This window comes from Ursus arctos, unplaced genomic scaffold, assembly GCF_023065955.2.
Source record: "Ursus arctos isolate Adak ecotype North America unplaced genomic scaffold, UrsArc2.0 scaffold_7, whole genome shotgun sequence".
Lineage (NCBI taxonomy): Eukaryota > Metazoa > Chordata > Mammalia > Carnivora > Ursidae > Ursus > Ursus arctos.
In genome coordinates this window covers 1123825-1143393 of record NW_026623089.1, presented here as the reverse complement: position 1 = coordinate 1143393, position 19569 = coordinate 1123825, and the positions used below count along the sequence as shown (strand labels likewise).

General features: G+C 54.1%; 1 protein-coding gene across 1 annotated transcript; it reads right to left on the bottom strand.

The window, feature by feature from the left end:
- Positions 1–25: 25 nt before the first annotated feature.
- Positions 26–14780, bottom strand: BNIP3 (BCL2 interacting protein 3). Its single transcript, XM_026494427.4, has 6 exons — positions 14416–14780; positions 6309–6459; positions 5660–5744; positions 4220–4326; positions 3998–4147; positions 26–2459 (listed from the first exon to the last, which is right to left on the bottom strand). Exons 1-6 carry the CDS (start codon positions 14459–14461, stop codon positions 2414–2416), a joined length of 585 nt encoding a protein of 194 aa, XP_026350212.1. The 5' UTR covers positions 14462–14780; the 3' UTR covers positions 26–2413.
- Positions 14781–19569: the final 4789 nt, after the last annotated feature.

The following is a 19569-nucleotide window of genomic DNA, read 5'->3' as shown; positions in this document are numbered from 1 at the left end:
CACAGATGCTAGCACACCATATATATTTGTTTTTCAAATCCTTTATTTTGCTCCTCAGCCTGCAGTTTGGGCTCAGCTCCTCTCAGTGGCAGCAGTATCCCCTGGGGCAGCTCGCCTGATGCCAGAAGGCCCGTGTTGAAGCTGGACCGCCCTCCCCAGGTAGGCCTGTCCCCGAGGCGCTAGGAGCCCCCGGGAGTGCGGCTGGCCCGGAGCACAGCCTCCGCCTGCTGCTGGCCGAGCAGGCCATCCGGGGTGGGCACACGTACAGGGAGACCGGCAATCGGAAACGCGGTGGCCGCTCAACAGCTGCCTGCCGCCAATTCCAGGCCCCGTCTGTTAGGGAACCCATACACCCAGAAATGCGCAGCCGTTTGTTGAAGCCTCTTGGTCGTTCTGAGAAGCCGCACTGGGCTCCAGCAAGGGAGCGCGACAGCGTGGCCACCACCTGTCTGCACACGGGGACCGCGCCGCTTTCAAGCGTCTCCTACTGGACACGCTACTGTAGATTTTCAGGCTTTCAGAGGTGTATCTTCAGGGTAGATTCCTACACGTGGGCATAAGTCAGAAGGAATGAGCAGGTGTTTTTCCAGGTGCTGCCTGATTTTCCTCCAGAGCTGTATCCAACCTGCGGTCCCAGCGTCCAAATGCCCCGCTGGAATCTGCAGGCACCTGGACCAGGAAGCTGCGTTCAGAAGGGGCAACTTACATGTTTAGGTTATTTAACATAATCCAAACATGTAAACCTGCTATTCAGTGAATACAATGACAAGTACAAAGGGCTATTCGCAAAACCTTAAGGACTCCAATGCTATTATCCTACCCAAAAGGAAGAACAAAGCACACACCGAGAGAGCCATGCAAATACAGAAATGTCCACCTCCATGCAGTGTCAGGAGGGGCCTCTAGAAGGCCCAGGTCTTAATCCCCCGTGTCACTCACAGAAAAGCACTTTCCTAACAGCCCTGGAGGACTTCCAGCCAGTTCTGCTCAGTGTTCAGCTAATGCCACCAAGAGGGGGACAAAAGAAACTGCCCTGCAGAGAGCCCCCAATCGCCCGAGCGATGATGGCTCAGAAGGCCGCCGGGGAGTCCCTGTGCGCAGGAAATGCAAGTCCCAAGAGGCTGGCCCTCGCCCGGCCGTGCTGAGTGCAGCCCCCATGGCGGGGTGCTCCCGACAGAAGCAGCAGAGGAACGAGCCCCTTCGTTTCAGACAAAAGCAGATCCATGTGCTGTGAGTCACAAGGGAACTGGCTTGGCCAGAGCACATCCAGGTGACTTGGATCTTTATCTTTCCTAGAGAAGTTACGTGAAGAACTCCGACGCCGTTCAACCGGCTTTCTCCCGATGAGGCGGCTGTCCACTGCTAGGTCCAGGATAATCATTTAATATAAACAGAAATTTTAAAAACTTAAAATGTTATTTATTTTAACACAACTGAACTGAGGGTGGAAATGTGGAATACACAACGGGATACACACAGGATGTCCAAGAGGCAGCCATGAAGATGTCATGCTGTCGGAAAGGTAATGACGACAACAGGGTGGACGCCTGGTTTAATCAGAAAGCTTTTTGACATTTCATTTAAACCATATGTGACTACAGTCCTCTCTGAAGGATTTGGCAAAGATTTATTTTTTTTCTATTTCCAGTCTTTTGAAGTAGACACAGATTTGCTTAGAATGAAGCTGATTCTAAGAGCACAAAACCGAACACGAAGAGTAGGACTAAATTCAGCAATCCAGAGAGAGCTAAGAGAGGGAAGACACTTAGCAGGCGCCCAGGACAGAAGACCGACTGTCCAGGGTGGCTGCCAACACCCTGCAGGGGCTCGTGGCTTAGTGTCCGAGCCAGACAGTGGAGTCTCATCTGTTGCCCGGATTCCACCGCGTGACCAAGAACAGCAGAGTTAAATGCAGTCTTTAGTACAGACAACCTGCATCCCCATAAACATAGTATTTCCTGTAACAGAGTGAAGATAAGGCCACGATATTCATTTGGGATAAACCCCTTATATAATCATTTTAATAAACGTTATTCATTCTTTTCAGATATAAAGTACTTTAACTGAATAACTGGTTACAGACAATTTTTGTTAAAATACTACATGTCGTATCTAGTATGTTAAAATTATTTATACTTCAGTATTTATAATATCAAACAAAATTTACTACCAAATTATTACAGTAGATGTTAATCAGTGGGACATGCTTGTTAACTGACCCCATAGGTATGATTACAGGCTGGCAGGCTTGTCCTCCCTTCCGTTCCGCTAGATTAGGAACGCAGCATCTGCAGAACAGCAGGCCAACCGAGCGGCACAGCCCCCACGGCCCGAGTCGGCTCCCCGGCCCGCGCCGCTGCCGGCTCCGACAGAAACCCCCGCTACGGGACAAAAGCCAGCTTCCGCTTCTTCATCAGAAGGTGCTGGTGGAAGTTGTTAGACGCCTTCCAATGTAGATCCTTCACAGAAAAAGCAGTCAGCGGTTAGCGTGGGGCTCACGACTCTCACAGCTGAGACCTGGCCACTCGAGCTGCCTCGAGCTTCTGCGGTAGGGGACCCGCTACCTTCGACCTGCTTCTGAGAACTTTGTGAGGACTCTCTTACCAAGTGCTTCATGATGTATCGTTACGTATTTTATAATCTAATTCTGAAACCCCGCCGTGCTCTACCGTCCGCGTGCTCCGTACCGGTACAGAGGACGCCACCGACCTGCCACAAGTGCTCTCCCGACACAGAACAGCTGTTTTCACATTCATGCAGTAACACGCTGCTGGGGAGTCACCCATGGGGCATCACCTCCCACCTCACCAAGGCCTTCGCTGAATAACAAAGCCCTGTCCTTGGGCAGAGAAGAGCCCACAGATCATGCTGGGGAGCCTCCTCAGATGAACGAGAGGGGGGACTTCATCCCAAAATCCACGGGCAGCCCTGACAGGTTCAGGGCACCAGCGAGTTCTGAGAGGCTGGCAGAACAGAGAAAGGCAGGGACGCTAGGTGGGAGCAGGCTGCAGGAATTTACCCTGAAATGAACGTGCACCGGGCCCTGCTCCCACAGGACCTAACCTACTAGTTCTGGAGAAAACTCCAAGCCCAGCTTGATGATGCACTGGCCAGAATGAAGCCGGTGGGGCTGAGCCAAGAGACAGAACTCTGAGCAGGAAGGGGGACAGGGTCTGGCCCAGGACCGTGGAGGACTTTCACGTTGGACGCTGACGTCCAGGAGCCTCTGGCCGGTTGGGAAGCCAAGTCCCTGGCATAGTTCCCAGAATGAGGGTCTGAGGCTCTGAAGGGAGGGTGGTGAAGGGCAGCCCTGCGCTCACTGCCCACAGGAGTGGTAGGCAAGGTGGAACCTTGCAAGACCAGGAAGCGCCCACCCGCCCTGAGACTGAACAGCCCAGGTCTCATCCACCCCATTCACAGGATCTGGGAAAATAGGGCCTGTCTCAGGGGCTTTCTCATCCTGTTCCCCTCTGGGCCCTGGAGGCCAGCATCCGTCAGATGCCCTTGGGGACAAGCGGTCTGTCCGGCGAGCTGCACGCACAGAACACTGCGGCACATCGGGACAGAGGCACACGGGGCTCACTTCCCTGCTAAAGCCACGCGGGACTGCCACAGCGCTGCGCTGTGGGAGGTGTGGTGGGTTCCTGAACCCAGCCAGCTGCAAGGGGAGGGACAGCTTAGAGCATCCGTCCACTCAGTGCCAGAACCAAAGCAGTGAGGCTGTGGTCCACACCCACACAGGACGGTCCAGACTGAGAAGCCAGGCATCAGGGAAGCACCAGACACACGTGGTCTCAGGGCTCCATTGGGGCCGCCCCCACAGCAGGGCCAGAAGTGAGGGGGCCGGGGCCCCTCCACGGTCAAGGCTCCGTGTCCTGTGCCTTGTTCACGTGCTCACGTTACGTAAGCTGACTTACGACCTGTACCTGAAGGAGAGGTTTCGAAATTCCCCGCACTCAGAATTATCCGGAGGCAGGCCACGCGCGGCCTCACTCACCCCAACCCGATGGCCAGCAGGTGAGAGAGCAGCAGGGACGGGAGGAAGACCTTCAGGAACTCGGCCGAGAAGATGCCCCCCTTCTTCATGACGCTCGTGTTCCTCATGCTGAGCGTGGCCGCGCGCTTCGGGTGCTTGAACAGGAGCTCCCTGGGGAGGAAGACGGGCCAGTGAGCCGCCGGCGCCGCGGGCACAACACCCCGCGCCACTGGAGACACTCACTTGGGGGGGATGTTTTCCGGCCGACTTGACCAATCCCAAATCCAGTCCGAGTTTTTCTTCAAGATGCTCTCAACTTCTTTCCTTCTCTCGATATAATCTTCCTCAGACTACGACAGAATCAACGTGAACAGCCGCTCAGCGGCGCAGAGCCGCGCGTCCCCCCCGCACCCCACGTCAGCTGGCCGGGTCCGGCCTCCACGCACATCCGTCCCTTCCAGAAGGACACGGAGGCTGCGCACACTGTCCGAGGAGGCGGTGCGCAGTGAGGACAAAGGCATCCACGCACATGCTGCCCGCGGCGTGGGTTTTCAGAGAAAATGAAAGCCATCCGTAGGCCCCACGCGGCAGTGGTTCCAGACGGCGGCGTGCGCGGCAGCCTCTGGAACAATTCCGTGTTCCGCGGGAGACACACTGTGATTCCAAGCTGCCTCCTGAACACTTAAAACACTGATCACAGGTAGTTTTGTGGGTTTTTGCATTAAAAAAGGTCTGAACCTAAGCACATAATTCCTTTTGCAAATCAGCAAAAGCACAGCTTAAAATTTTGGAAATACTCTAGAAGCAGTAGCAGAACCAACCAGCGGCCCTGAGGACACCGTCAGAGCCCCTGGGAGACCCGGGACGGTGCCAAGAAGGTGTGCGTGGGAGAGAAACCCAGAGGGGAGACCCCACGGGATCAAGTGCCTCAGTGGTACTGACCGCAAGAGCTCCCTTCCTAAGAGATTTTGAAATAAATACAGGAAAAGGAGTCAACTGTTCATGTTCACATCATCGCTGAAAACACCCAAAGGAAACATTCCCCGCGCATCCCAGCTTGCGCAGGTGCGGCAGTCCTGGGGGCCAGGGCCCCGAGTTCTGAGAGGCAGGCCTCCCCGACAACAGAACGTAGCCCTGGCGTGTAAAGACCCAGGAAACATTTGAGCACATGGTAGGCAAGTGGCCTCAGCTGTTTGCTCCTAACACTGAACCACACAAGCGCCAGTCAGCACAGCTGGACGCATGGTTTCTGGAAGCAACGGCGGCGTCTGGTGCAGAGGCCGTGTCAGCGCCACCCCCACAATGGCAGAACCCCCCAGGGGCTCCGCAGGTCATGCCAGGCTCTCCTGAGCCTGAGATGCGAAAACCCACTCACCGCCCGACTGCTAGCCAACACAGGGGCCAACCACTAAGTGGCTCCCAGGTCCCCTCCCCACCGGTCACATGGTCCCCGCCAGGCTGCAGGCCCGACTGCGCTCCCCGAGCGTCCTTGGGTGGCACGTGAGGGCAGCGGAGCCCGTACTTACTCTTGTCAGCTCAGTGTGAGGCCTGCGTGTCCGGAGGCCCCCACCCCATGGTTTTAAAAAAGGCAAGAGACCCTCCTACAAAAACACACTTTCTCTGCTCAGTCCCATTGACACCGTCCAGCAAGCCAACAGACCACGAGCACCTGCCGCAGCCCACCTGAGAGCTGTTTTTCTCTCCAATGCTGTGGGTGTCCATTTCCGAAGCTCGGTTCGTATCTTGAGGGGTCTGTGAGCGAGGTGGGCTTGGTAGGGACACAGAGGACAACGGGAGAAATAACAGGATGTTAACATGATTTGTCATGAGAAGCAAATCCCGCACAGGCCCGGGACCCTCTCCTCAGAGAGGAGGAAGCGCCAGCCCCAGCACCCAGGTCCTCCCCACCCCCCACCCGGTCAGCTGAGCCTGGCAGGCGTCCAGGAGCCAGTCCCGGGGGAGGGGGGGTGTTGTGGACACAGTTCGGGGGCGGGCGTTCTCGCCAGCTCTGTGCTCCGCGGCACAGCCTGAGGGCACCTGACCTTTGATTTCTGACTCAGCCATGCTGTCCACATTCACTGGCAGCGCTGACACTCAGCAGCTCGCGGTGACCAAGCTGACGGAGCCAGGACGCGCCAGGCGCAGAGGCTCGGGAACTGCGTGCGTGCCGTCCACCCCCCAGCTTCACCACAGTCCCTCCCACGGGAGGCCCAGGCTCCCGCGATCCAGGGAGGGATGGAGACGCTGCTCCGGGACTTGGCCCGTGCTCAGCATAAACCAGCGCTTCCAGCCTGATGCCAGCACCGGAACAGACGTGCTTGTCTGCACCCACCTGTCACAGTGAGAGCTCTTGGAGCTACTCCGTCCAGACTCATGCTGGGCATCCAGCAATATTTTTTCCAGGTCACCGTTATAAATAGAAACAGAGGCTGGAACACTGCTCCCGTTCCCGTTATTGCTGAAGTGCAGTTCCACCCAGGAGCCTGATGGAGACACAGAAGGGCACCATTGGGATTTTCTGCCCACTGTGGAGCCTAGTCCTAACATACAACCAGCCCACCCTTCCATTTCTAAGAAGTGCCGGGGACACACAACAGGCTGAGTCCTTGAAACACACCAAAACACACCGCTGGCGCCCATCTCTGGCAGGTGCATCCCCGTGGCCTGGCCTGGCCCTCCCAGGGACCCAAGGCCGGCCCCTGGCACCAGGGCACGCGTGTGCGTGTCTCCTGCCATTCCTGGACACCAGGCAGGTGCCTGGTAACCTCCTGTGCCAGCAGAGTCCAACAGACCGTGACGCTTTTTTCCACTCAACTTTTAGAAGAAAAAGGGCATCAACAAGAGCTTAAGAGATTTAAATTTTTTTAAAGGTTTATACACTGTCTCTAATCCACTTATTTCCACACCAGCATCACATTCTGATCCTGAGGCCCCACAAAACTCCCGACAGCTCTTCTGTATTTACTTCCCCCAGAAGCCAGATGAACATACTCTGCCTAGAACAAATTTCTCACTAAACGTGACTGAGCAAGCCATCCCCCACGTATCCAGTTAGCCACGTCGTTACAGGAAGGATGTTGGCCTTCTTAGTTGAACTAAAAATTGACAATTGTTACACATCCCCAACTGCCTCTACCCAGAATCTGTAGATTCAGAGAGCTGTCTTAGCACCAGATCATCTGCTTACCAGAACCGAACCACAGCACCTACCACCCCCGACCCACCACCAACCCTGCAAGTGAAGCCACTCTCTCCAGCCAGGCTGGTCTCTGGCTTGCCCACCGGCTGCGGTTCCGTGGTAAATTCAACTCCAATCTCAGCACCGTCCTGGGCACACCGTGCTGCACACGCACACGTCAGCACCGCAGTCACGGGCCGGCAAGGACAGGCCGGGGAGCGGCGGCCGGCGGCTGTGCCTGTGCGCGCCTGTGTCTGGGGAAGCCGACAGGTGGGAGAGCTCAGGAACGGTCCTGGCCCATCCCGGAGAAGGGTGGACGTGACCCCTACACAGACGTCCTGAAAGCGCCCCAAGTAGCAGGCTCGGCACAGCTGGGGATGTGAGCCGGGCCCCAACAGCAACGTCTGGGGGGGGGGCTGTACTTGGGGGGCCCCCAAGTGCTGGTGGATGAGCACCTCACATGCTGCTGCTACGGGACAGGACGCACCGTCGGCTCCACCACAGACCGTCCACTCGTCAGGTATGTGGTTGCAACCATTAGTGCTTCCGTAACCGCTAGCAGGGTTTTTAAGATTGATTTATTTGCGAGAGAGCGAGTGTGTACCAGGAGGGACCCCGATCATGACCTGAGCTGAAACCAAGAGTCAGCTGCCTCGCCAACTGGGCCACCCCGGCACCCCTGTAACCGCTCATGTTTCATGGTGGCCACACTCTTGTTTCTGTCAACACAGACTCGGGAGCAGGACTGAGGCCAGAAGGAGCACGTGCACATTCAGAGCTATTGGGAAAGGCCTGCCCTCTGACACGGCTGAACCAGGAAACCTCCCAATAAACCAGTCTTTAAATTTTGCCATTCCGTGACGGTGTCTAGTGTGGTTTATTTTCTATTTCTCTGATTTCCACTGAAACTGGCCATCTTTTCCTATGCTGACTGGCCACTTGGACGCATCTTTGTAAATGAGTCATTCAAGCGGCGCTGCGTGGCTCAGTCAGTTGAGCATCCGACTCGGTCTGGGCTCAAGGCATGAACTCGGGGTCCTTAGATCAAGCCCTGCATCGGGCTCCGTGCTCAGTGGGGTGGCTGCCTGAGATTCTCTCTCTCCCTTTGCCCCTCCATGCACTCTCTCTGAAAAAAGAAAAACAAAATAAATTAGCTCTTCAAAAATGTCTTCCTCTTTCCGTAGGAGCTCAGTGTTCGAGATACAAGACTTTCTTCATGTGAACGTGCTGCAAGTACCTTTCCCTCCGGCTCGCCTTCTCAGGTTTACTGTCATGTTCTGACCAACAGAAGTCTTTGATTTAAATTCAAAGTTACAATCTCTTCCTACTCTGAGGCCGTGGAGACCTGTCTAGTGGGGACCCTCATGCAGATCGGGGTTTAAGGAGCTGGGGTTCAGTCTGTGCACGTGGTCCCCAATGGGTGAGGCTTTCCCTGCGGACAGCCAGCTGCCCGGCACCACTCACTGACCACACTGCCCTCACCCCCCTCTGCCAGAAATCAAGCTGGCGACACGCACAGGTCTGTTTCTGAGCCTGAGACAGCTAGACAGTTTCTCTGTTTTGCATCACAGGTCTGTGTATCTCCAGCACCGTCTGTCAAAGGCCACTCTGGGTGCCCACGGAGGGCAGGGGCAGTATGGGCAGGGTGAAGGCGGACTACAGAAGACAGAAATGCAGACACCAGAGCCATGAGATGAGCCATGTTCACAGCTACTCTCATTTTATTCCAACAGTCGTGACCCCGAGCCGCCACTCTGCTGACCCCAGCATGGCCCTGCACAGCACTGTGTGATCGCGGTGCGCTCAGTCGTCTGGCCTTCACCCCACACAGGGGTACACGACACTGTGCGGGCGGCGGGGACAGAGCTGCCCACCCCGCTCCACCACATGAGCCGGAGGCACAAGCAGGTCTCCACCTTCCCAGCACGCCAGATGGGCATCTCTTTGGAGTCCTAACCTGCCCTCAGTAGTTGCTCGAATAGGTTACCTTCATCAGAAAAAAGCAGATCAAAGACCCGCCACCCAGCCTTCCATTAGTCTCCCAGTTAGGGAACAAAACACTCACGCAAGCTTTCCAGTTAGCACACTCTCTAACGTCTCAAGTGCTTCACGCTGGCCTGGCCCACGTGAGCGCGTCACTAATACACAAGGAGGCCAGGGCCTGTCTAGGAGCCCAGGCCACGCAGCCACGGCACATCCACAGAAGCTGCAGTGACTTCAGGGCATCTCACACCGCAGCAGCCCTGAGACCGCACGTCTGAGCGCATCTCCAAGAGCTCCGGGGCCTCCTGACCCTGAAGTACTGTGATAGAAGCTCCAGAGTGGGAGTCCTGCCTGGGGCCACTCGGACAGCTAGGACTCCAGCTCGGGCACGGTTCCATTCCCCCAACCTCCACCTGTCATTCGGGGGCCAGGCCTGGCTCCACTTACTCGACTAGGCCAAGGCACGCTGTCGGTGGCCTGTGCTGGGTGACATTGACGGAGTGTGAGGGGTGCAGTATCTTTTCATGACATCACTTCTGACATGAAATGGGGGGGGGGGGGTTGTTCACCAATGGGTTGTCCAGTGATTCAGCCCCACAGCCACACAAGCCGGAGCGAGGCGGGGCCCGTGCACCAAGCGTCAGGAGACGGGGCCTCCAGTGGAGAGCAGCTGACACGGGCCGTCCAAGCTGCAGACTACAAATGTAGGAGCTCCTACGACACCCGCCCGGGTCCAGTAATTCCCTAGAACAACTCACAGAACTCAGGAAGACACTTTACTTCCATTTACCCATTTATTAGAAAGAATACAACTTAGGAACAGCCCACTGGAAAAGACACACAGGACTGAGTGTGAGGAAGGGGGGCCATGCTCCACGCACGTCGGCTCATTCAACACAACTCTCTCTGAACCTCGCTGCGTGGAGTTTTTCTAACCCATCTCCAGCCCCTCCCATCCCTGGAGGGGGGTGTGCACCCTCTTATCCCACCTCCATGTGGTGGCCACCCAGGGCCCCACCAAGTCACCTCAATACCAGACTCCATGTGTTCCAAGGGGCCTCCTCACAAAAGGGGCTCTTTATCAAAAAGCCACTAATATCACTCAAAAAATTCTAAGGGTTTTTGGAGCTCTGCGCCAAGAAGGAGGGAAAAAGATCACATACGAACACTTGCTTTAAGCAGATACCATTGGAGCACCCGCTGGCTCAGTCGGAGAAATATGCAACTTTTGATCTCCAGGTTGTCAGTTCACACTTCATGTTGGGTGTAGAGATTACTTACAAATAAAATCTTCAAAAAAATTAAAATAAAAAACCCTGAGATATAATTAACATGTAACACTATTAGATACATACAGGTATGTATGGCTTTTTTTGTTACATCACAAGGGCCAACTCAAGACTCCAAGAAGACAAACTCATGTTTTTTAAAACACGCCCTAAAAAGTCCTAAGCATCCTGAGAAAGCAAAAAAATCCCATTCTGGACGGTCTATAGTTTTGAGTCCAGAAGCTGTATTCCAAGAATGATTTACTAGGACGAGAATTTTATTATTAACCTGCAGCAACGGGGCAGGAAGCATACTTCCTGGCGAGGGAGCACCGGGCTTGCTATTCGTCCACCTACATCATGCAAGTGTTAGGATCACTCATCTTATTGAGCAAGAAAGGTGGGGATTAAGGTGGCTTCGAGACCTCGGAAAGCTTCCTCAGAATCACAATAACGGATCAAGTAACTTGGTATCATCGAAGAGACAGACCGTGGTGTTAACCGACCCGAGGCAAGACCTCCTTCCTCACTTCATCTCCCTCCCCTTGCTGTCTCCCCCCACACACACACCTACGTGCCCTTCACATCGCTACCAAGACACCGGCACACAAACAAGTCCACGTCCCATCTCTCCACAAGCTAGAGACGAAGAGCCCAGCACAGCTCCTGCCTCTTGTGTGACAGAGGACAAGTCAATCCCCTAGCCCCACTGCCCACTCCCCAACCCAGAGCAAGCGTTTCTCTCCAGCTGCAACGGCTGTGGAGCCCCACAAGGCCACCCCACTGCGTGGCCCTGGCAGCTGTGAAGAAGCCCCGTGTGCTCTCCCAAGGCTCCCCAGAAGCCTCGCCCAGCTCTCTGAAAATTCTGGTTTGGAATGCTGAGCCAGAGCCCCAGCACACGTAGGTTTTGAAAAAGTTGTAATGGCGATGTTGGGCATCCAGAGTGGAAGAGCACTGATGAGGGGAGCAGCAGGCATCCCATAACCTTCAGGATGGAAAGTCAGAACAGAGGGATGTTGGAGAAGGCGTGGCATTCCCGAGTGGGCGTCTTCCCTAGGAGAGGTGGGTTTTATTTACGAAAGTGAAGGTTGTAAAAGCTTTCTGTAAACACGACCACTATTTACAAGTAAATAAACAGTGTTTTAGAAAATAAATAAAAAATAAATAAAAGCTTCTCAAGGTAGGTGAGACAGGAACCAAAGAGACCTGATGGACCCATAACTTTGAACTTAAGAGTCAAAATGGGGTGGAGCACTTAGGATCCTGGTTCCCAAGGGGCTGCTTAAGCCCTCATTTCCTCCCCAGGAGGTGCGCCAGGACCCTGCTGCCTGGGATGTTATTCAGGCTCCCAGCATCCCACTGGCCCTTCACTGGAGGCCGACTCTTGCCTCACTTGTTGTCACCTACCCTCTTTTCCACTTAGCCTCTGGGCCTCACAGTGACCATCTGTGAGATGCGGGGATTGGGGTAGGATCTCGGCGGCTGAAACCCCTTCGCTGTCAAACTTCACAATACTACAATTTCCCTTCAAAAGAAATTTAGTTTTTCTCTTCAGACACCTCTGCCCATGGTGGCCTGCCTGCAACAACTCAACCATGGGGCTGGCCGCAGAGAAAGCGCGGAGGGGAGGGGGCTGTCTCAGAGCAAAGCGGTGGGCACCTTGCTGAAACCACACACTCAAGAATAGCTCAGCTTCTCATTCAGGGGTCCCGTGGGAGTCAGTGATGCAAGCCCCTCCCCCATGAGACTGACACCATCAGCACACAACTCTATCTCCCGATGGGACTGGGGCAGGTGTAGGTCTAAAGGGAAAAGAAAGGCACAGACACCATCCTGCTAGACAAAAGCTTAAACCAGAATGGCCCGGGGGTTGCTGTTAACCCCTCAGGGAGGATGTCTGCTGTTGTCTGCGGGCTGCGCTCACCAGGGCTTGCTCTGTACTTGGTTCGAATATAAACAAGAGGTAATCAAATCAGAACAGACAGGGGACAAGCACTGCCTCAGCCAGGAACCAGGCCCGGACTCACATTTCTCAGGGCAGCTGTGAGGCCCCACGTGATGTGACCAGGGGACTCCACCCACTGGGGGCCGAGGCTGAGCTAGTGCCCCGCAGCACGTACACTCGAGAGAAGGGCCCAGAGAAGACTCAACACGAATTTCCACTCAGTGTGTAACCATCTTTTTATAGAATAAGCAAAACACAAAAACAAATCTTTTAACTCAGAAGCTGGCAGTTTTGTATTGCCAATGACTCAGCAGTTTGGGGTCAGTCAAGGAATGGCGATCCGAGCCCCCTCAGGAGGGCTCAGAACAATCACAGAGACTAAATCCCAGCCTGTGAGGAAAACACTGTTGGGAAATAAGTAGCTTGATCATTAGAAAAAGGATGATCCTAAGGCAGAGGCTATACAACCGTACCTTACAGAAGAGACAGAGAATTTAAACCCTTCATCCCTTTATCTGTTTCAAAGAAAACCAACTGATGTCGAATTTTAAAGAGCTTACAGAACTTTTTAAAAGTGGTTGCAGTTTTTAAGTACATGTTACACACTGCGTGGCACTGCGTCTTGCCCAGTAAAATCATGTCAAGGAACAAGAAAAATAATTAACATCTCACTAGATTTTTCTGAATAGAAGGATTTTAAGTCCTAATGAGCTGAAAAATTCACTCCCAAACGTTTGCACAGCCCTCTCTAAAGCTTATTTACATGCTCATTTTGCTTACTGAACTTTTGCTTCAGAGAATACAAAGGTCGTGGGCCAGCAGGCTTCTCCTGGGCCCTGGGGATCACTACAAGGGGCCACAGAGAACAAGGCTTGGGTAGCGGCCCTACTGAGGAAAGAACCAGGAGGCAGATCTCAAGGCTGCCGCCCACTTGGTTGTGCAAGTGAGCAGTGCCCAGCCTTCTGGGCCCGGCTCCCTGAGATGCAAAAGGAGAGTCTACAGATCCAGAAACAGCAGGCGCAGGGCTGGGGACAAGCATCTGCTCAGGGGCCCTGCATGGACTGGGACAGTGTCATTCTGCTTGTATTTTTCTTAACCCATAAATCAATTTCCAGCTCTGTTTTGGAATGACGCTCTAGTACAAGTGAAACCTGAACTTAAAAAAAAAAAAAAAAAAAAACACCCTTATTACCTGCCCATACCATTTTTAAGCTGTTTATCTTACACTAAAGAGCGGTGGATGGACCTGAGCCCTGTATCTCCAGTAACCCCCTTCATCCTTTCCTTCCTTCCAAGAAGTCCTAACAGTCACCACGGACAGAACTAGTAAGGTTTAAATCTGAAAACCGCACGATTCAACTTGAACCACCTTGGCCTCTGCTCGCTAAAACCAACACTTAAGTACCGGATTGGGAATAAAACACGCCTTTAGAAAGCTATGCGGACGCAGAGAGCTGGGACTTCAAGGAAGGACTGCCAGTCACCAGAGCGGAGTTCAGGCTTGTTGGTGGGATCCAACCTGCGTCCCGGCCTGCGAGCCCCCAGCCCTCAAAACCACAAGCCCTCAAGTCCCCCCCGCCCGGGACTCGAGAGCCCCCAGTGCGGGTCCTCCCCGCGAGCCCCCGGCCGCCCAGACCCCGGCCTCCCCGCGAGCCCCCAGCGTGGGTCCTCCCCGCCGGCGCCCGGCCCGCAAGCCCCCAGCCCGCGAGCCCCCAGCCTCCCCCCGCCCGCGACCCGCGAACCCCCGGCGCGGGTCCTCCCTGCGAGCCCACGGCCCCGAGCCCCTCCCCGCGAGCCCACGGCCCCCCAGCCCCTGACCCCCGAACCCCCGGCGCGGGTCCTCCCCGCGAGCCCACAGCCCCCTAGCCCCCTAAACCCTCAGCCCCCGGCCCGCGAGCCCCCAGCCTCCCCCTGCCCGCGGCCCGCGAACCCCCGGCGCGAGTCCTCCCCGCGAGCCCACAGCCCCCGGGCGCCTGGCCCCCGAGCCCCTGACCCCCGAACTCCCGGCGCAGGCCCTCCCCGCACACTCCGTGTCCACCCCGCCCCGGCTCCCCCGCGGCCTCACCCTGCAAGTTCTCCTCCTGCAGTCCGGGGGTCCCACTCTGCGACATGGCGCCAGAGGGACGGCGCTGCGGCAGCGCGTCGGGGTCGGGTGGGTGCTCAGAGGCGGGCGGCCGGGCGGGCGGGGAACCAAAGCTCGAGCGCTGGGCCCAACGGTGCGGGAAGCCTCAACCGAAAGGCCCGACCGACTGACGCGCAAAGACGAACACACGACAAATAAGCGGCGGATAAGCCGCGGCGTCGCCAATTGGCCGCGGGGCGGGGCCTGGGCGTGCGCGAGAACGCGGGGCGCGCGGGGCGCGTGCGGCGCGTGCGACGCGTGCGCGGGGCTCGTTGAGGCCCCACCTAAGAAGGGCAGCGCGCGTGCGCGGAACGGGATCTGATGGGCGGGGCGCGCGTGCGCAGGGCGGATCTGAGGAAGAGGACGCGCGTGGTTGACGTGGGGCTGGGGGGCGCGTGTGCGCAGGCGCGGCGAGGGGCGGGGACTGAGGCGGTGTGGTGGTCCAACTGCGCCGGGTGGGGTCGCAGGCGGGGACTCGTCTGGGGAACCACAATCCCGGCTGGCGGAATTGGGTACCCAAGGCGCTTCCAGAAGGCAGATGGGCTGAGTGCCCGCCTCTCACCTGCAGAGACCATCAACCAATCCAGACCCTCACCTGAGTAACCAGTCCATAAATCCAGACCCTCAGCTGCAGAGACCAGCCCCAAATCCAGACCCTCAGCTGCAGAGACCGGCCCCAAATCCAGACCCTCACTGCAGAGACCAGCCCCCAAATCCACCCCTCACCTGCAGAGACCACTCACCAATCCAGACCCTCACCTGCGCAGACCACCCACCAGTACAGACCCTCACCTGCAGAGACCAGCCCCCAATCCAGCCCCTCACCTGCAGAGACCACCCACCAATCTAGATCCTCACCTGAGTGTCCAGTCAGAAAGCCAGCCTGCTACAAGTCAGACCCCCAGGAAGTCAGCCCAGCATCTGTAGCAACTGGTGCAGGAAGCCACAAGGCAAGCCCTGTAACAATGAGCCCCGAAGGGCCAGCACCGGCTCAGTCACCGAGGGCTTCCCCACTTCCGGTCCCTTCCTCCAACTCAGGACCAACCAGAGAAAGCTAAAATGCTCCTTAGCGGGTCCTGAGGACCGCTGCTCTAGTTCCCCATCCCGGCCTCCATCAGGATCTACCTGAGTCCCCTTCCCACTAGGACATCTCTCACTCTGCCTCTGGGTCTCTGCCACACACAAGTGCCGTGGGGCCCCTGCTGCGGCTGCTGCTCTGTCTGCTCTTGAGAGAGGCATTCGTTTTTCCAGCTTTCCTTCCAGCTGCAGAGGAGCTGGCCTTTCCTTCAGTTTGACTCTTCTCCTTTATTCAACAAGTTCTTAATCACACCGGTCCCTGTCACAGCAGTGCGGTGGATGAGGAGGGCAAGGGAACACACAGAAAACAGCTTCCCCACAGAGACACAGATTGCAAAGCCCCTCAGGCCATGTCCCCAGCCCACACCTGTCCTCCCACTATGTCCCTCAGCTCCCCAGGCCCCCTTCCTGGGAAACCCCAGAGCTAGCCGCCAGTCCTGTCTTCTGACCCACAAATACAGCGTCCTGCACCCTGATTTAGGTGTGGTTTTCTCTTGGCCAAGTGTCGTAGTTTTCAGCATGCAAGGCTTGCCCATCTTTTGTCTGATATATCCCTAAATAGTCATGTGATGGTATTGTAATTGCTATTACATTTCATTTGATTGCTTATTGCTAGTATAGAAATATGACAATTTTTGTCTATTGGCACATCCTGCAATCTCACCAAAAGTTACACATTTTTTTAATAAGCCTTCTGACCTCTCCATAGGCAATTACCGGGAAATGTTTAAGCAAACATGTTCCTTCCTGCCACCTGGTTTTGCCTCTCCACGTGGGACCTTGTAGCAACTGCCATCGCTTAGAGGACCCCCACATGAGAGTGGCCGGAGCCTACCTGTAAACCAGCCCAGTGCAGCTCACAGCAGAGCTGGGGTCGGCTGCCCCGGGGAAGCCTGAGGAGCCCCAAAGTGGAGTCAAGGTCCAAGAAAAGCACAGTGGGAAATGGGGAAGGGACTCAGTGATGTGAAGATCGGCGCACCTGACCCCTGCTCTCACCTTTCCTGCCCCAGAGACAGGGCTGTTTTTAAGGCAGTTGTCATCAAACTTTTCTGCTCCTGCACCCCCTGAAAGAACTGTGAAAAATTCGCCTTCCACTCTTAAAGTAGACATTTAACTTCTACTCTACGTCGTAAATGTAAGCGGTTGCAAAGGATATTACCGCTGGCCTACCATCATTATTACTGTTTTAATCGAGGTTGCTCGCGTTCAGTCTGCAGGGCTTCCGGGAGAAGGGCAGCTTTTATTCTGCAGTGATTCTAAGTCAGAAAGGTGAGAAAACAACGTTCAGCCTCAGAATTGTAGCCGGGCGGCGGCGGAGGCTGCCTGAGGACATCCGTCCAGTCCGGTTCACGGTGAACAGTATTAGAAGCAAATTTCTACAATCTATAATCACCCTCATTTTTACCAGAGATTTTCCCATTAACATTGATTTGTTGACAAAACAAGTCTAGTTTTGAGGAAACCTGACCTGATTATTGACGTAAGTACGGCAAGAATCCCCGTCCACAAGCCAGCCTCCCACCTGTGTCCTTTTACACACCGAACAGGACACAAACATGCTCGCTGAGTTCCTGAACTCTGCGGGGTGCAGGTGCAGAGACAGGGTGAATGTTTCGTTTGTTCGCAAAGGAATATGTTATCAATTGTCTGTAAATCGGCTGAAGATAAAAAGTTGTCTAAAATCTGGAAAGACAAACACTTTTTTTTTTTAAGATTTTATTTATTTATTCGACAGAGATAGAGACAGCCAGCGAGAGAGGGAGCACAGCAGGGGTAGCGGGAGAGGAAGAAGCAGGCTCATAGCGGAGGAGCCTGATGTGGGGCTCGATCCCATAACGCAGGGATCACGCCCCGAGCCGAAGGCAGACGCTTAACCGCTGTGCCACCCAGGCGCCCCCAAGACAAACACTTTTTAAACGTCAGCAGAAATTCATAAAATTAGAATAGTTCTCCTTAGCTCATTCAGTCCTGGGGAATTGATTCTTGTTCTTCTCGGATATCGTTTTTTCACTAGTTGTGAAGATTTTGACCCAGCTCAGTTTATGATCTTCACGTTACTAGAAACCTGTACTCGCCGAGCATGAAACGCGGTTGCAGGAGGCTCTCAGGAAAGCACGTGAGTAAAAGCAGGATGGTCCGCGAACGGTGGAAGGTGTACCGTGCCCTCGCTTACAGGTCTGATGGGAGCTCAGGACAACGCAATGAAGGAATTTGGTTATTTCTGTGACACACAACACTTCAAGATGATAACATCCCAGGATATCTGACTTCTGGGAGTTTCATACGATTTTTAAAACACTTGTTTTAACAACATATCCACATAAATCCATTCTCCGAGGGTCTAGTATCGCCTGCTCAACAAGGCTTCCATGTAATACACCAAATACGCCTCATTAGTTTACTTTCTCAAAAAAATCTTTAAGATGTTCCAGGAGCTCTCTGGAAGATTTCAGCAAGATTGTGGTCAAAATACTGTATTTCAGGGGTGCCTGCGTGGCTCAGTCATTAAGCGTCTGCTTTAGGCTTGGGCCATGATCCCAGGGTGCTGGGATTGAGCCCCGCATCGGGCTCCCTGCTCAGCGGGGAGCCTGCTTCTCCCTCTTCCACTCCCCCTGCTTGTGTTCCCTCTCTCACTGCCTCTCTCTCTGTCAAATAAATAAAATCTTTAAAAAAATACTTTATTTCATTTTTTTAAAGAACTATATTGGGTTGTAACTTTATTTATTGATTTACATTTTTAAAGATTTTATGTATTAGAGAGAGAGAGAGAGAGAAAGAAAGAAGTAGGTTCGCCTCTGAGCAGGGAGCCTGCTGTGGGGCTCGATCCCAGGACCCCAAGATCACGACCTGAGCCGAAGGCAGGTGCTTCATCTCTTTACCGACTGAGCCACCCAGGCACCCTATTTATTTATTTATTTTAAGTAAGCTCCCTACCCCATGCAGGGCTCGAACTCACAACCCTGAGATCAAGCATCACATGCTCTTACAACTGAGCCAGCCAAGTGCCCCCCCACCCAAGACTTTATTTTAGAACTTGATTTTAGGAAGTATTTCCAAACAAAACATTGAAAGGTTTGAACATTTGATTAAATAGGATTACAAGTCGTTATGAACCGTAGCAGGTGTTCGTTTCACCACAGTGACAATAAAGATAAAGAGAAACGCAAGACCCTTCCGTAGTGGGAGCACAGTGTAGCTCTTGAAATGCTGAGACTCAGTTTCCTTAAGTTGTCAAAGCCGTGGTAAACAGAGGAAAATATGTTGCCAAAACATAGAATCCTTTGTATGAGGGAAGGGGGGATAACTTTCAAGGAAAAGAAAAACTTTCATCGATAATTTTTCATTAACTCAAAACTTTCATCGATAATTTTTCATCAATAGTTGAGGAAAACTTGGTTCTTTTAACAGAGAAAACACTGCGCCGTGACTCCTCGATTTACTTGCATCGACCTTCCTTTGCCCTGGAACCGACCACGCAGGCCCTCCCTTCCAAGATTTCTTTTCTAAAAGCCTTTCGAACTTCCCTGTTTACATCTAGATATTGCCCTAATGATGTGGTTTTGGAAGGTAGGCGAGGTTTGGTAGGGTGAGGTCCGGAGCCGACAGCCCAGAAAGAATTCTTGCACCATCTTTGGTGCCAAATGGTGATTTTATTAAAGCACAGGGACAAGACCCCGTCAGAAAGAGCTGCTGCCCCGGGTCGTGAGGGGTGACTGATTATATACTTGGCAGTTGGGGTAAGGAAAAAAGGAGGTTTTCAAAAGAACTTACGTATGCTAAGGAGGACCGACAAAATACTGGAGACCTTGCCACTGTCAAGTTAAGGTTGTTTTCCCCTCCAGCGAGGCATTAACATTAAGGCAGTTGGGAGTTTCAGGAGGAATATTCTACTCCGTCTGCCCCAAGGACTTGTCAGTGAAGGTGGACCGTCTCTTCTTCCATAACATCCTCCTGCTGAACAGGAGCGTAGAGGTGTCCCTACCTGCGGGTCCCCAGTTGGGGAGCACATAGGGGAGTTAC

What these genes read in the sequence shown, in the direction of transcription:
- BNIP3 (XM_026494427.4), bottom strand. Translation starts at nt 14,461, where the DNA reads ATGTCGCAGAGTGGGACCCCCGGACTGCAGGAGGAGAACTTGCAGG. An exon ending in AAGAGCTCTCACTGTGACAG is followed by an intron (nt 5,745 to 6,308) that starts GTGGGTGCAGAC and finishes GTCCCTACCAAG; the next exon opens with CCCACCTCGCTCACAGACCC. An exon ending in CCGGAAAACATCCCCCCCAA is followed by an intron (nt 4,148 to 4,219) that starts GTGAGTGTCTCC and finishes CTTCCTCCCCAG; the next exon opens with GGAGCTCCTGTTCAAGCACC.